The sequence below is a fragment of the Cyanistes caeruleus genome, chromosome 5 (genome assembly GCF_971803275.1).
Source record: "Cyanistes caeruleus chromosome 5, bCyaCae1.hap1.1, whole genome shotgun sequence".
NCBI classification, from domain to species: domain Eukaryota; kingdom Metazoa; phylum Chordata; class Aves; order Passeriformes; family Paridae; genus Cyanistes; species Cyanistes caeruleus.
In genome coordinates, this window is record NC_141705.1 from 32,450,707 (window position 1) to 32,467,148 (window position 16,442).

At 43.1% G+C, this 16,442-nt stretch overlaps 1 protein-coding gene and 1 long non-coding RNA gene across 3 annotated transcripts in view; one reads left to right on the top strand and one right to left on the bottom strand.

The window, feature by feature from the left end:
* Positions 1 to 679: 679 nt before the first annotated feature.
* Positions 680 to 5,683, bottom strand: CDKN2AIP (CDKN2A interacting protein). Of its 2 annotated transcripts, none has more exons than XM_023925022.2 (3): positions 5,357 to 5,683; positions 5,160 to 5,259; positions 680 to 4,388 (listed from the first exon to the last, which is right to left on the bottom strand). In XM_023925022.2, the coding sequence occupies exons 1-3, from the start codon at positions 5,360 to 5,362 to the stop codon at positions 2,794 to 2,796; spliced, it is 1,701 nt and encodes a 566-aa protein (XP_023780790.2). In that variant the 5' UTR covers positions 5,363 to 5,683; the 3' UTR covers positions 680 to 2,793. The 2 variants fall into 2 exon arrangements, with proteins under 2 accessions (XP_023780790.2, XP_023780789.2); XM_023925021.2 differs by having other exon boundaries at positions 5,129 to 5,259; positions 5,357 to 5,677.
* Positions 5,643 to 16,442, top strand: part of LOC111927946 (uncharacterized) — a 28,555-nt gene continuing 17,755 nt past the window's right edge. Inside the window, exon 1 of the long non-coding RNA XR_015287008.1 lies at positions 5,643 to 6,579. This is a non-coding gene — a long non-coding RNA (uncharacterized LOC111927946). The remainder of the gene's footprint in view (positions 6,580 to 16,442) is intronic.

Sequence of the window (16,442 nt, forward strand, 5' to 3'; positions counted from 1 at the left end):
AACGCGCTATGCAAATTGAGCGCCTCGGCCCCGCCCCGAGCCGGGTGGGCGCGCCAGCCTCGCCTTGTGGCCGCGGCTGCGGCCGCCCCGCTGAGGCCGCCGCCGCGCCCGCAGGCTGCAGCGGGAGCGGCGGGCGATACACGCCGCGCTGGTGCGCACCCGACAGCTGCTAACAGCAACCAGCGGGCGGCTGTCCGCAAGGACCCTGCCGTGCGTGCCAGGCTGTGCTAGCAGTCCCCGGAGGAAACGAGAGGCACTTTCTGATGGCTGCAATTTCCTACACTTCCGTAGAAAAAACGGGGTCAGTTTTCCTTTCGGTTGCTTGGTTTGCATTGTCCCCCTGAGCCAACTCTGCACACCTACGGTGTAAGTGCAGGTGTTCTCCCTGGCCCTCGTCAGCGGGGTCTGATAGGTAAAGACCAGCAGCCCAGTCACTAGAGACCAGGACGGTACCTGGAGGAGAGGCACAGCGATTTTACAACTGACAGGACTGCATAAACACTTCTTGCCACAGCCAGTTCTCTCAATTTCTTTCTTTCTTTCTTCCTTTCTCTAGGGCTAATGAAATGTTAATGAGTTCTCATTCAAATACTTGAATAGTGCTTATTCACTTGTATGTGAATCCTTGTATTGAGTTGCTTTCCATGCAGAATGTGAAATAAAAATAACACGCTTCAGGTTTTAGTTTCTATTAAGAGTAGCTACAGACTTGTTCTTTAATGATTCACAACCAAACATCAAAGAGGAATAACATTAAAAATTTTTTAGAAAGTAATCCTAAGTCAGGTCTTTTAAAAAAGGCATCTAGCACCTCAGCCTTTTAACACAATTGCCCTAACAGCCCCTTGAGGTCAGTGAATACTGAGAGCTTTGCTTTACAGACGAGAAACACAGGTTTTCACATTACAACACGTGCTGCAATTCTGAAACAGAGATCTGGAGATGACCAAACTAACAGCAAAGAAAGCTGTACTACAGAGGGCACGGGATACAACTCCTGTCCCACAAGCACAGTTCTTATGTGTGTCCATCTACCTGAACAGGGTAAGGACTTGAAAACAGATCTCACACTTCCCATCATGAATACCACGGCTCCTAAGCACAGCATGAAGCTTGCCCTGCGCTAGAAGCAGACACCAATTCTTGCACTAATTAGCAATTTAGCACTCTGCATTCTGAACGCCGGGTGGTGCTCCAGGAATGCCAAGGGGGAACTCCTGAGAAATCTAACTAGGGCGAAGGACTACCGAGGGCACAGAAGCACAGGGGTCAGGTGGAGGAAGTTCTCAAGCAACCATCGGGAAGTGTGAGCGCCTCGCAGGCTTCTCGTGCTGTGGACTGGACAGCCACTGCTGTTCAAAAGCTCGTAGGGTACAGCATAAACACCACTGTGGTTTAGTCCCAAAATTACAAAATAACTGGAAGTGGATGTATGTACTACTGAGATCCCAGAAATTCCTATTCATTCCTTTAGTACTTGATTAATGGATCTGTCAGTCAAGTGTAAGGACACCACTAAATGATGCTAACTACGGTAATAGGACAAGATTAATTCAAAATAGCACTGAAGACATTATGTTTTTACAATTACATGTCATTATCCAATATACCAAAACATGCAGTTTGTGCAGGTACTTCAGCAACATTGAAAATAAAAGGTAATCTCCCACTTTCTTTGCCTCAAACTATTCTGTACAGGGAGTAAAAATGTAGCAAAGGAAGGGCTTGATTAGAATGAATGCTTTACAATACACTCACTGTCTCCAGCAGACAACAGCATTTTCATTTTGCTTACCTTGGTGTTACAAAAGTAGAAATTGATATTCTACAGATCTCCTCTATCAGTTTTACAGTATTTCAGCTACACATCTAAGGAAACCAACTCATCCTTGTGGGATTACACCTTGAAGCCACTCAAAGTAAAGCTTTACTGAAAGTGTTGCAATGTAATTGAAATGGCTGGAATATTTAGTAGCCAAAACCAAAGTACTATAAAAGCTTATCACAGAGGTTTTATTGTTTTACTAGCAGTCAAAATATACTTAGTATAGAAATCCATGTTCATTTGGGAAAAAAAATACCAAACGAAACTGTAAATTATACTTCACCATATAAATTAAATCTTAATTTACAGTTTTGGTGGGCAAAATAGCTGTGACTTGACTGCTAATTGCTAATTTTCCAATGTGATATTAAATGGGCTCTACCCTGATAGTATAATGTTAAATGGGATCAGGATGTCGCTTATATTGCAAGTGTTATGAAAACATCCCATAAAAATAGTCAACCAACTACTTTTTCTCCTAGTATGAGCAACAGTGAACATTATGAGCAACAAGCCTGAAACAGATGATTCAACTTTTTGACTGAAATTTTTAAACAACTTTCAATTATTCAAGTATTATGGTCCCTATGTACACACTTCTATGAGCCTAGAAAAGATATGGTAGACAATTGAGCACACTACCATCAAATTGTAAGAATTACAAAAACGTCAGGTTTTAAACAGCAAATTGTACCTTAATAGTTTAATTAAAAATAGAAGAGTTAGGTAGACTATTTTGCAAATACAACAGCACACTAGTGTGCTGTATATTAAGGCAATACCTTTAAATGTGCACTTGTTATCTCTAACAAGTTTTATACAATTGCTACCAAGTGAAAGAGCTATCATTGTCTTGCAAAACTGAGAAAGAAATACAAAATATCTGGAAGCCTACATTTTCAAAGTACAAAATTAACCTTCAGTCCTTGTGTTGAAATACTATACACAGTACAAACAGTGATTCTCCCCTACAAGATCTCACGAGGATTTCTTAAAGCTGGAGGCAAATTTGAAGGTTTTGACTCTTCATCCAGAAGCACCAAATCTTCAATTTCACTACCTTTGTATTTTCTTTTACATATCTTCACAATAACTTTCTTCTTGAGGAATAATTTCAAAGCTTCTCTTGAAGCCACTGCTTTGGCATTTTCCATACTTTTACCACAGCCAGTACCCAAGTAGACAGACTTGCACCTCAGTTCACAAACTATATTTTCTAGTGAGCTTTTATTTTGAGGCAAGTCTGCAAGTTCCTTCAGAGGAACAAAAGCAACATCTAATGTAGCTTTTACAGACTGAATAGATGAATTTAGAAGTTCTGCATGATTCACATTAGGACTGAAGCCTCCAACAGCAACCAGTTTCCAGGCTACAGCTTTGTAGAGTCTGTTGAAAAAAGGTTGTCTTTCTTTAGCATCTTCGCTAGTTAGTGGTTTGCACAAAGCCTTCGCGGGGCTTTCACCTGCCTGCGAGCCACTCTTGGAGGCCAGCAGGGAAGCGCCTGCCTGAGCTCCACCCCGGGAGGGCCCTTGCTGAGCTCCGCTCCGAGCAGCCAGCAGCGAAGCCGCCACCTGAGCACTGCTCTTGGAAGCGAGCAGTGAGGATCCCGGCTGCGCACCGCTCCGAGCGGCCAGCAATGAGGCGGCCACCTCCGCACTGCTCTTAGAGGCCAGGAGTGGGGAGCCCACCTTAGCCGGGCCCTTGGAGGCCAGTAGCAGCGAGGTGCCCACCTGAGTGCCACTCTTGGGGCCCAGAAGCAGTGAGCTGCTCACCTGAGCACCACTCTTGGACACTGATGCTGGGGCATTCACTTGGGTTTTGGAAGACAGCAATGCAGCACTTGTTTGAGGGGTGCTCTTGGTGGTTGGTGGCACTGCCGGTACCTGTGGGGTGCTCTTGGTGGTCAGTGGCACGGCTGCTGCTGCTGACGTTGCCTGTGGGGTGCTCTTGGCAGCTGGTGGCACTGCTGCTGGCACTGCTGCTGCCTGTGGGGTGCTCTTGGCGGTCACTGGCACTGCTGCTGGCACTGCTGCTGCCTGTGGGGTGCTCTTGGCAGTTGCTGGCACTGCTGCTGCCTGTGGGGTGCTCTTGGAGGCTGATGGCACTACTGCTGCCTGTGGAGTGCTCTTGGCAGCTGGTGGCAGTGCTGCCACCACCGCATCTGGCTGAGGGGTGCTCTCGGCAGCCAGTGGTGCTGCACTCACTGTAGTTTTCTTTTCAGGTGATGGCACATTTTCACACTTGCTTTCCTTAGGTGGGCTTGAGCAAGGCTTCTTTCCTGGCTCTTTTTCAGAAGAAGGTGGCTTTTGCTCAGCAGTACTTTCAGCATTAGCAGGTTTTCCTTCTGTTTCTATGTCTGAGACTATGACCATTTCTTGATCTGAACTGCAAGTTGACTGGGAAGTTTTTGGATCTTTGCTAGTACCTTTTTCCTGCTTTTTGGGTAAGGTGCTCTCTGATTCCTTCACTCCTTCTGCCTTTGTTGTTTTCACATCCTTTCCAGCATCTTTAGAATCTCTGCTTTTCTCAATAGCTTGTCTCTTGCAGGGCTCTTCTACCCCTTCTGCAAAACAAGTAAAATACGTGATCCTCTTTGATTTCTACACTATAAAATATCCACGCAGAGAGAAATCATCAAAAACCTTATAGCAATGTTCTCTGTAAATTTAAGGGGCATATATTAGCAATGTACCTCAAACAGTCATTTCAATTATTAACCTACTATTTCAGATTTTTGGGGTTTTTGGACAAAATACGGAAAATACTCATGAGAGATTTCAGATGCTGGTTTGGACCCATAGGCAAGTATGTATTTCTATTCTTGAAGTCCAAACCAGAACTGGCCAACATACATTAAATGGGCTATCTGATTTAAAAATAAAGGAAGTGTATTTTGCCTATTAATATCACAAAACATCTTTAAAACATTACTCTGATAATTACTTCAAGAAATTCAGTTTCTTACACAGCAACAACATCTAACTGGTAACAAAGGCAAAGTAACAAGAACGTATTTAAGCTGTAGCACAGCAGCCCATATCGCAACACACAAGTTATCAGATTAAAGTGCACCAGTTGTAGCAATTCAAAACAGCAGCTCTGTATTACCAAAGGACTACATATGCATTACGTCCATTTTAGACATTATATTAGAAAAAGAATAGCACAGAGAGAGGAAACTATGAACGGAAGTTTAAAAAGTAAACTATTTCGACTACTTTCTAAGCCCGAGGCAAACCGAGAACATTCAGAAACAAGCATTCTCTAGACTCCTATGTATTGTCACAGCTATGATCTGCTAACCATTGCTACTTGATATGCCTCTTTTCTTCACCTTGGCAACCAGTTCGTCTCTCGTGGTGCGGACAGGCGCGTTGGTCACTTGGATGCCTTCGGCCATTTCCAGCGCCTTCTCCATGACCTGCGGCGGGTACCTGGAGGGGCGACAAGAGCAAAGGAGGGAAGGGGCCTCGTCAGACGGTCGCGCCGCGCCGTCCCCCGCCGTCCCCCGGCGCGTCCCGTTAAACTCACCGGCATCCCAGGAAGACGTGGTTGGCCCACACCATGGAGAGGGACACCAGGCGCTGCAGCTGGGCGCTGCCCGCCGCCGGCAGCTCCCCAACGTTGCGCAGCAGGAACTCCCGGCGGTACCGCCAGTGGTGTTCAGGCTCGCAGGCCCCGCGCAGCGTCTCTGCCCAGGCCACCTCTTCCGCCGTCCGCCCCAGGGGCTCGCCCGCCGCCGCCTTCCCCGCCATCGCTGCCGCCGCCGCCGCGGAAACACCCGCCCCGCTGCTTCCGCCCGGCGCGCTGTGAGCTCACATCCGCCGGGCCGGGCGGGGCGGGACGGGAAGCCGAGAGCTCGCCTCAGGCCTTGTCTCCGAGCTGCCCCGTCCCGCCCGCACATAGCGGGGTGCTGGGGGAAAAGCGGTGCTCTGGGCGCGGCTACCAGCCCTGCATTGTGACTGGTGAAAGCGTGAACAAAAGTTCTGCCCTAAGGTTTGATTCTTCCAGGCTTGCTGAGGTCGGAGTTCGTGGGGGATCAGTTGGCGTTTTACCACAGAATCACTTAGGTTGGAAAAGTCCTCTGAAATCATGGACTCCAACCTCTGGCCGAACACCACTTTGTCAGTCAGACCACTGAACTAAGTGCCACGTCCAGTCTTCCTTTGAACACCTCCAGGGATGGGGACTTTACCGCCTTCCCGAGGAGCCTGTTCCAGTGCTCGGCAACCTTTTGTGTGAAGACACTCCTCCTAATGCCCTACCTAAGCGTCCCCCGGCGCAGCTTAAGACTGTGCCCTTTAACCCAGTCGCTGGTTGCCTGGAAGAAGAGGCCGATCTCTACCTGGCTACAGCCTCCTTTCATGTAGTTGTAGAGGGTGATAAGGTCTCCCCTGAGCCTCCTGTTCTGGCTAAACAACCCCAGCTCCCTCAACCACTTCTGGTAGCACTTGTGCTCCAGACCCTTCATCAGCTTCATTTCACTCCTGTGGCCTTGCTCCACCACCTCAATGTCCTTCCTGAACTGAGTGGCCTATAACTGGACCCAGCAGTTGAGGTGTAGCTTCACCAGTGCTGAGTACAAAGGGACAATCCTTTCCCTATTCCTGCTGGCTACACTATTTCTGATCCAGGACAGGATGCCACTGGTCTTCTTGGCCACCTGGGAAAAACGTTTGCTCATGTATTGCTGGCTCATGTTCGATCAGCACCCCCAGATCCTCTTCCACTGGTGAAAGGAAGAAGACCCTCAGGTCCTCCCCTCTTTCTTCCTCAGTGTTGTCCACACAATCAGTTCTGTTACCTGATGTGCAACAGGACAATAATTGCATACTCAAGAGGGAGACAGTGAATATTTATTTCAGAGTTGCACAAGCCTGGGTGCCCAGTGGTATTCCACAAAACAAATATGCCCCTCCAGAATTTCTGTGCTGTTATTGCTACATAGAAGTTTGGAGTTAGTTACTTTCCAAGGGGTGCCCCTCTCTTATGATTGGTTAGTAATTTCCATAGAATTGATGTAACCCCAGCTAACTTCTATCCAAGCTCTGGGGCAGGGTCTTCACCTGGGCAGGGGTATTTTGACCTATAGGGACAAATTTTAATATTATGAGGATAGTTCAGGTATAGGATACATGGACCTTGAGTACTTGCCAAGCTAGCAATGTATACATAGATGTACATCAGCATCTTGATTTGCTGTGTTCTTAAAGCCTGTGAATTCCTGGATGTCCTTGACTAAGGGATGCTAGCTGCTGCCTGTTCTCCTGATTAGGTCTCCTTTCCTCATGGCTTGCACCAAAAATTTAACCTGACTTACAATAATCTTGACATATTCCATGTTTTACAACATTGGCATGTGACGGGAAGGATGACAGGAAGGTAGTGGCAAGTACATGGGTTGTTGTGGCATTTTGGAGGAAGCATTAAATGAGAACTGCTGAATTTAAAGGGTTCAGCTAATTGCTGTTGCAGCTCTGTAGGCTGTCTTTTGTTTGCAAAAGAATTTGTTTCAAAACCATTTGAACAATTCTCTATGAAAAAGTAATAAGCACACTGTGAAAATATCACAAGTTTCAGTCTGCGAAGATAAGGCTTGCTGAATCAGTGCAAAAGAGGAAAAAAATTTGAATTCTGAAGGGCTGTCCCTGGAGAGCTGTATTGATTTTTCCTCCTGAATTGAAAGTCTGGGTTTGCTTGACTTTCCAATTTTTAACACCTACATGTCATCATGAACTGAACTACAGGGTAGATTGCATTTAAGGAGGGAGTGTTTCTCCTTAACTGACTTAGATGTCTTATTCTGTGGAAGTGGTTATGTAGTGGCTTAACAAAGAGTACCTCTGTAGACCAAAAACTAGGTGATTAAAGAAATGAAGTCAGAAAAATGAAGTCCAGTGTACTTTTGCTCTTTATCTATTGCTAGAATGGAAGTGCTTTTCCTTTGCTTTCCTGGTTAGGCCAAACAATGTTACCTTGTGTCCTGGCAATAGTTCAGTGACAGAGAGCAAGAGAACAGTAATGAATGGGATGGGGCTGACAGGCTCCCTGTTGTTTTGTGTTTGCACATAGAGGAAGAAATGGGCAGAAAGTTTGTACCCTCTCTGATGTGGGTGTCTTGGAACAATGGGTTTGTTACAAGACAGTGTCAGAAAGTTTAGAAACTGTAGTCACCACATCTGTTTCCAGTCATTAGTTGTATCAATCCCATGAGTGGTTGTCAGGTAATGTAGCTTCAAATGCAGGAAAGACATGATCTGTCACGTTAGGGTTTCTGCTTAGTAGAGGTGAGGTGGTCCTGTCTCCTAGACCTCTGTGATACCACAGTTCTTGACTTCATGGTCCAAACAGATCTTAGAAGGGAATGGTAAATGGAATCTTTAGCAAACATAGGTTTGAGTTTGTACCTCGGCCAAGATCATCTATTCTGCCAGCCTGTTTGCTCATTGAAGAATGAACCAGTTTTCTTTCTAATGAAGCTGGTTGAGACTTGACCCAGGTTTGAGATCTGCCTCTCAGAGACAGCAGGAATTCAACGAAGCCTGAGTAGCTGCAGCAGAACTGTCTGTACTCTTGCGGAAGAGCAAGCAATACAGACAAGAATGCCCTGTCCTCCTCCACAAGCATCTGAATTGCCAAGTGGACTAAGGACTAGTCCATGTTGAGCTGCTCATATACCAGTTAAGAGTGGAGCTGGGGAGGGTTAGACTCCATAGGATGGTGATAGGAACATTTCATACACTCAGAGGGATCTCCAGAAGTCGTATTGTGGTGTTGTGGGTTAATGACAGCCAAACCACAGGTGTAGAACTCCACACCTCAGAGCTTTGTGAGTGTTTCCAGTCACCCCATGTGCATAAGTTTATATGGACTCACGTGTAAGTCCTGTGTTCCTACAAAATAATTGTTCTAGGAAGTGTTGGAGGCCCAGCAGAGCTACAGAGCTTAATACATTATCTAGACCAAGAGTGGCTAAAAGACTGATTAAAAGAACAGCTTCCTGCCCAGTTTTAGAGGACAAATTAACTGAGAACCATTTCACCTCTTTTCCCGCTGACTATATGTGTAAACACAAATATTGGTGTCAGCTGGGGAAAAATCAGAAACAGTTTTGCATACATATAGAATGGCTCATAACAGTTTTTGGTTGTAGTGAACAACTTCTCTGGTCTGATACCTTTCTGGAACCTTATGCTTTAATTTTGGGTTATTTTCTTTGGTGTTACTGCTGCGTCAATGTATCCTTGTTGGTACAAAGATGACTTTAAAAAATGAGCCTTTTTTCTTCCCTACCTGTTTTTTTCCAGTCATAGTCTTTCTACTTTATTACTGTGTGCTTGAATCCCACTGGAAACAGGATAAATCCTACTCCTGGAGTATGGGATGGTGTGCAGACAAGCATAGATGTATACGTGTAGTACTCTATGAGCACTAAGAGACATACTGTATCTCAGTTTGATGAGTTTGTGTATTAGAAAAGAGAGAAAAACACTGCTGTTAATTTTGAAAAACAAAACAAGTACTATTTTCATTCTCACCAGGAAAGGCAATTTTGAAGTTAAACACTTCACTGATGGTGCTAATGCTGTGCATTTAATTTTCAACATTGGAAGGAAAGAGATGGTTTTGTTCCCACTAGGGAAGGAACTTCTAAATGCCATGTCGATAGTAGTGTTGTTAAGAGTCATTTGGGGTTTGATAATAGCTGCTTTTGGCAAGATACAACAAAAATCTCAAGGTGAATCATACCAGTGTCTATAAATCACAGTATTGCACCTGCACTCCTTGTATAATAAGTTTATTTGTGCCTTTATAAACCAGTGAATTATTATTTCTTCAAAGTCAAGTCCCACTGAAACACAGAGGGCAGTATGTCCCATTGAGTTCAATTATGTTCTGTGCAGTTAAGGTTAATATATAGTGACATTCCCTACTCAGCTTAATATGAGAACTGTGCCCTTAACATCACGCAATGCAAAGAGAGCTCAGAGTTATTGCCACAGAAAAGCAATAACAGTGGAATCTTACTGTCCTGGCACAATAAATCCCCTGAATACCATCTTAGGTTGGTCCCTACTATAAGTAATAAGTAAACTACTGGAGAGCTCTGTCTTAAGTTTATTAGAAATGAAGCTCAAAGAAGGATGGGGAAGAGATGTTTTGCCATTTCCTGATATCATGTTATGTGTTCTGCTAGAGCAGATCATTGAAATTCACCTGGGCAAGGGACAGCATTTTCAGGGAGATGTGTCTGCATGTGCCAAAGTATCCTGTTATTACTATTCAGTAAACTAATCCTTGGAATAAAATAAATTAGTTGCTATAAAAGCATTAGTTACTATATAGGCTTGTCAAAGGAAGCTAGAGTAGATCTGTGTTTTTGTTTCACTACAGTCGTGCAACTATTCTTATGCTTAAGCAGCTCTGGATGACAAAATTACCCACTCTTCTGATACTGCTTAGCTGAGAAAAATGTATTGAGTTATTACAGAGTATAAAAAATAAGGGTGAAAATGAAGGTAAATTCATAATAATTTTCCTCTACACATACATGCTCTTATTACTAACTTAAATATTTTGCATTTAGTAATGCATTATACTTTAAATATATAACAGTGCCTACAATAGCATTGTCAGTTTTCTTAACTACAGCTAAAGGTAGCATATCAATGTCTTGCTAAACTATGCTTTAGGTAGCAAGCCACTTGCTAAAAGTCCACTGCTTGGCATGAAATTTTCCATAATGAGGATGGAAGTTTAGGACAACTGTACAACTACCAAATATGATCTAAGAAACAAGGGATTTTTCTAGGATCATTTTTTGTGGAGATCTTATGTTTGAGGTTCTTAAATGCCTTTATATCATAGAGAAAACTTAGAATATGTCATAAAAAACTGAATTGGGGTGTCTGTTCTTCTGACTTCATGAAGCATAATATATGAGCCTCAAAGAAATTAATTTTCCACATTCCTGAATTAGCATGTGTCCCTACCGTCCTTACTACTATTGCAGTCAAGTGTTCCCCTATTGTGGGCCCAGAAGAGATCTCTGGTTGCCCCTATGGGCTGGGGTGGGTTTGTGGACTGAGACAGACTATGGAAATCATCCCCTGTGCTCCCCAAGGGCTGCTGTTTTCTCTTTTTCATGGGTGTTTGAGTGTGTCTTATTGGAATGGTGAGGGAACAAGGACCTGACAGAAGGGAAGGAAACAGTAAGTATGGAGGCAAGACTGAAACTGCTGGAAGTGGAAAACCTTAACATGAGAGCAATAGGGGTAGGACAGGATTAGGTGAGGAAGGAAACTAAATTCTCAAGGAGAAATGAAGGAGAATGAGTTCAAGGCAATGGAACAAGTACATACAGAGAAGAAATCTATACGAGAATAGATGTGGAGGCCAGTAAGGAAACCAAAAGAATGAGAGCATATTGGTAGAGCACACAAAGTCAAACAGAATCAAATCTTGACTCTGAGAAAAGGGACAAGCTATGATGGGAAGGGAAGCACTGACAGAGGAACCACTGGGATTTGAACAGAGACCTCGAGAAAGGAAAGGTAAAACTCAAAAGCACAGAGACATTAGCATTTCAGTGACTTCTTTTTTTCCATTTCCAATAGTTATGTGCTAAGGTAAGTGAAACCAAGAAAATATTCTTTTTAATTTAGTAAAAGATATTTTATTGTATTTTCTGTGTCCTATAAAGGAACAAAAGAGGTAGAATTCCATTTGCTTGCAGAAACCCATCTTGAAAGCCACCTTTAAAGAATTTTTAGGTAGGAAGCCTTAAGCCTTTGGCAGACAGCTGTAACTTGGAGCTGGAAAAAGCAAGCAAATGGCCTTAGGAATGTTAATGCAAATACTGGAATAAGTTCATTGTAATTTGAGAGGATTCAGGAAAGTACTAAAAGGGAAAGGAGGTTTTATATAAAGAGACTCTGTTGTGAGGCTATAACTTACCTACATTTTTTTATGTCTGTGTGCATATATATGTATACAGCATGTATGCATATCTGCATACACACATACATAATACAATCTAGATGTGTGTGAATATGTGTTAAAAATACTGTATTATTGATAATGTGAGCATCTGTAAATCCAGATATCCCTGCTCCTTCAGTCAAGTTATTTGTACCTCAGAGGAGAAGCAAAATTACAAATTATATTTTGCTGGTTTGAGTTGTGGATAGGTGCATTACGCAAATGGGTGCTGTTAAATCATTATACCACAATGTACTAGTATGACATTTGTATGTCCTACATATTTTGCAGACACAAATAACTAGTTTAGAAATTATGTAAGGAGCTTTCCTGAGAATTCAGGCAACAATGTCAGATCTAATTTGACTTACAGCTATTGGAAATCATGGTTCTGTTTTTCATTACTTGTATACCAATATCCCTGACAACCTGCAATTTACCTGGTATGAAGAGCACCTCCTGAAAATGTAGAGCAGTTTTGTGTGCCATGTGCTGCTGTATTTTTGTGTAATCTCCCTGTGCATAAGAGTGATATTTCACATTAATTCCACTGGATGGCACTGAAGGAGACAAGATTGCATGGAAATATGTCTAGAAGTTCGGTATAATTCCAAAAATTGAGAGTGGCTTACTTTTTCATTCCGTTACTGAAACAGACAAATGTGAACTCATTTTCCATCCTGATGTAATAATTTGTCATCAAAATCAGCTCTTAGACACTCCTAGCTGCAGTTCTACATTTTGACAGTAGCAAAATTACAGTGGAGGCAGAGGAAAGGCTTCTGAATCTGAATACCCCTTCTTCCCCAACAAAGGTAGACACTGAAAGAAACGGCTTTGGCCCACTCTGGATTCTTATGTAAAGGTTAACAAAGCACCTGAAAAATTTTGACCCCTGTCCTCCATGGCAATGCTTTTGATATTATCTACTTCTACCCTTCTGAGCAAATGAAAGTATTTTAGTTTTCAAGCTAATTTGAAAAAACTACATAGGAAGGCATTCAGGATTAAAAGCTTCCACCTGTTGAGGAAATGTCGTATACTATTTCAGAGAACCTCCTGAGCTGAAACTCCATCTGCTGTCCCTACACAAGGACCCCTGTTTTGTCCTGGATAAGGAGTTTGCGATCCTGTCTGGAAGGCACACAATTACAGTCTGTCAATCAGACCTGTAGGAGTCATGGGAGTCATCTTTGACTTCACTCTTTTTTTGACCTGTTTATCTTGATGTATATGAATTTTATTTCCTTTTATTCTCTGAAGTATCTTCTTATCTTCACATCACAGATATACTTTTTAGGCTTTTGTTATCTCTCATCCTGCTTATGACAGCTTTTTTTTCCCAGGCCTGACCTGACCTGTCAAGAAGGTCCCTTGAAACACTATTCTTGCACTTATCTCTCTGGCCTATTTCTGTGGTTCCTTTTTGTACTTACCTCTTTAGTGTATCTCCATAGATTTCCCTGTCTCTGCAAACTGTAGCCCTCTGAGAGTGCAGTTTGACAATTTTTTTGGCAGCTGTGCTGGCCTAAGACAGTTTTTGCTCCCAGCCATCCCTGCCTGTCTCTTTGATATGCCCGCTGGTTTGCTGGCACAGTTGTTTTGTTCAGCTGTGTGATAAACCAGATTAGGAACCTGATTTGGCTGAAAAATAGCACGGGGAAGGGAGGAGAGGAGCCATTTACAACCAGCTTATTTCTCCAGTCAAGGCTATGAGGCAGTTGGGTCTGCAGCAGTGACAAGCAGTGAGAGATGCAGGGTTGCAGAGCAGCCGTGCCCTGTGCTGGTTTATGTAGGCTGCTGCCAGCTGTTAGGTGACCTGATTCTGATGATAAGCCAAGCTAATAGCTGCCTGCTGCTGACAGGGTAGTGCTGCACCTCCTTCCTCACTCTCAGCACAGCTTGGTTCCTGTCCATTCCCTTGTGCCAACACAGGTGCTTATCTCACCCAAGTGAGCCAGCTGTGGGAGCTAACCCAGCACAGAAGCACTTGCTTCTTCTGAGGGCTTTCCTGGCTATTGTTTCAAGAGCCCATGGAGCCCACCCACCCACTCAGCAGCAGCTCTGTCAGCTCAACTTTGGCCTCAGTTGCACCACAGCGCTTCACAACTTTGTCTTTTCCTGTCATTGCTTGTCCTCTTCCCTCTCAGTCTCCGTATCTACTCCATCTGTTTTTCTCATAGCTGTGTTAATGATGTCCTTTTGGTCACCCTCAACATATGGAATACACTCTCTGGAGCAATTGCTGCATCTTTCAAATCTCTCAAGATTTTCTCTTACCATGACACATACTGTAAACTGCCAGCAGATAATGCCCAGTTTAGTTGCTTGTAGGAATTTTGGATTTCATTACAACACTTAACGTAACCATGTGTTACCTTGAAACAGGCATAGTCTATCAGTTTATTTGAGAAGCTAAAAGGGATTAAACAGAACCTTTTTTCTTTTTTTTTTTTTTTTTTAAAAGAGCAAAAATTCCCAAAGCTATGCCCTAGAGGAGATGTACTTCCCTAAGGTCATATATAAATATCAGAGGATTATTTCCTGTTGCTTTCACACCTTGAGTCATCATTCATGCTTGTGCAAATGGACATAGCATTGCTACTAAGCAGTTTACAATAACATCTTACAGAATTGTAAATTACTGCCCCAGAGACATGATAGTAGAGAGTCAGCACTTATATGGGCAGCTGAGCATAGAGATTTAGGGATTTCTTTTCACCTAGCTGTTTTTACTGTTTGGGTTCTTTTTAGACACATGTAGAAGCATATCCTAAACATATTTCATCCTAGTATCTTGGTGTGCTAAGCATTCTTTTTCCTATTCAGTTAAATGGAAACTGTATAGAAAAACAGCAGTGAGCAGCATATTGCCTTGGAAGCAATAAAATAAAATTATCTGTGTTTGCTATTTAAAAAAACAAGCAACACAAACATGACAGGGGGCACCTCTACACCATGCAACAGAGCATAAGACTTAGCATATATTCATCGAGTTACTTTTGAAATAGGAGACAGCAGCTGTAGACTTGTGTATGAGTGCTGTTGCACCCAAAGTACTTAACCCTGTGGTAGGTGGTGCTAATTAGGTTGGACGTGGTGCTAATTAGGTTAGATACAACACTGTGGTCATGCAAATACACAGAGCCTGTGCGTCCAGCTCAGACCTGGCTGGAGCATTCTGCACTAACTGCTGCATGAGGCCATATGTGTGCATCCAGAGAGAGAAATGGTTTGCTCTTGGCCACTTGTTCATTACCCCTGTAGGGTTTAGCTTCAGTAACATGCATTTTCCACATACAGGTGTCAGATGTGGCTTTGTTCCAGGTTTACTTCCCTCTTGATAAAAACAGAAGACACACTTTTAAGTGTGTTTTTCAGGCTCTGAGTTGTTGTTGTTGTGGAATAATGGGCATCCAACACAGCTGCTTCTTAAAACTGTTCTGTTTTACTTCTTAATTAAGGCTGTAAGTACTGAGAGGAGCAGGAAAGAAGGGGATGGTAATTTTTTCAGTCACTAGAAGTTTATGGAAATTGTGCATATCTGCTGCAAGGTCATGGAGGCAGACAGCAGTATGACAAAGAGCCAAGCACATTCTTCTCCAGTACATTTATCAGGAGACCTGCCTTCCCCCTTCAGTGAGACAAAGCAATGTTTCAGATTGGAGATACGATCATGACTACAACATAAATTCTGTATCTATGTAACTGGATGGCAAATATATCACCAAAGCACTGACTGCAGAATTGCTGTCTTTTTACATAACTGCTTCATATATCTATAAATATAACATTCTTTCAAAATTGAAATGTTCAAGTTGATGTTTGTAGGAAGGTTAGTGCTTATTAGTAAGAACAAAGTAAGCTGAAGAAGCTTTTTTCAAGAGGCAGTGTTCAGAATGACCTGTGGGATAAAGGGAATTACAAGATCTTTCTCCTTTTTTTGTATTTTTTAAAGGATCTCAGGTAGTCATTCTGGCAACTTCTCTCTGTTGTTTCATTTCTGTTTGACAGACAGATGAGACAAAGGTTTCATCAGAATGTTGTGAGCCATCAGTAATAACTAGGAAAGACTAGTGAAAATGTGGACCCTTTCTATAAGGAAATGGGACGTGCTCTTCCAATATATGGAGAAAACTAAGGTACACAACAACTTTTTTGCCTCAGTCTTCACTGACAGGTGCTCCAGTCACAGTGCCCAAGTTACAGAAGGCAAGGGCAGGGACTGGGGAAGGAAGATCAGATTCTGCTCTAGGAGAAGATGAGGTTTTGAGAACCTGAAGATGCCCAGGTTCATAGGACCAGATGAGATACATCCACAGGTCCCAAGGGAAGTGGCAGAGGAAGTGGCTAGGTCACTACCCATTGTATTGGAGAAGCTGTGACAGTTTGGTGAAGTTCCCTCTAACTAGAAAAGGGGAAATGTAGTCCTCATGTTTAAAGACAGGGAAAAGGAAGATATAGGGGACTAGAGGCCAGTCAGTTTCACCTTGTTATCTTGCAAGATCATGAAGCAAATCCACCTGGAAACTGTTCTATGGCATATAGAAAATAAGGAAGTGATTGGTGACCGCCAGCATGACTTCACTAACAGCAAGTCATGCCTGACAAATTTGTTGGGCTTCTACAGTGAGGT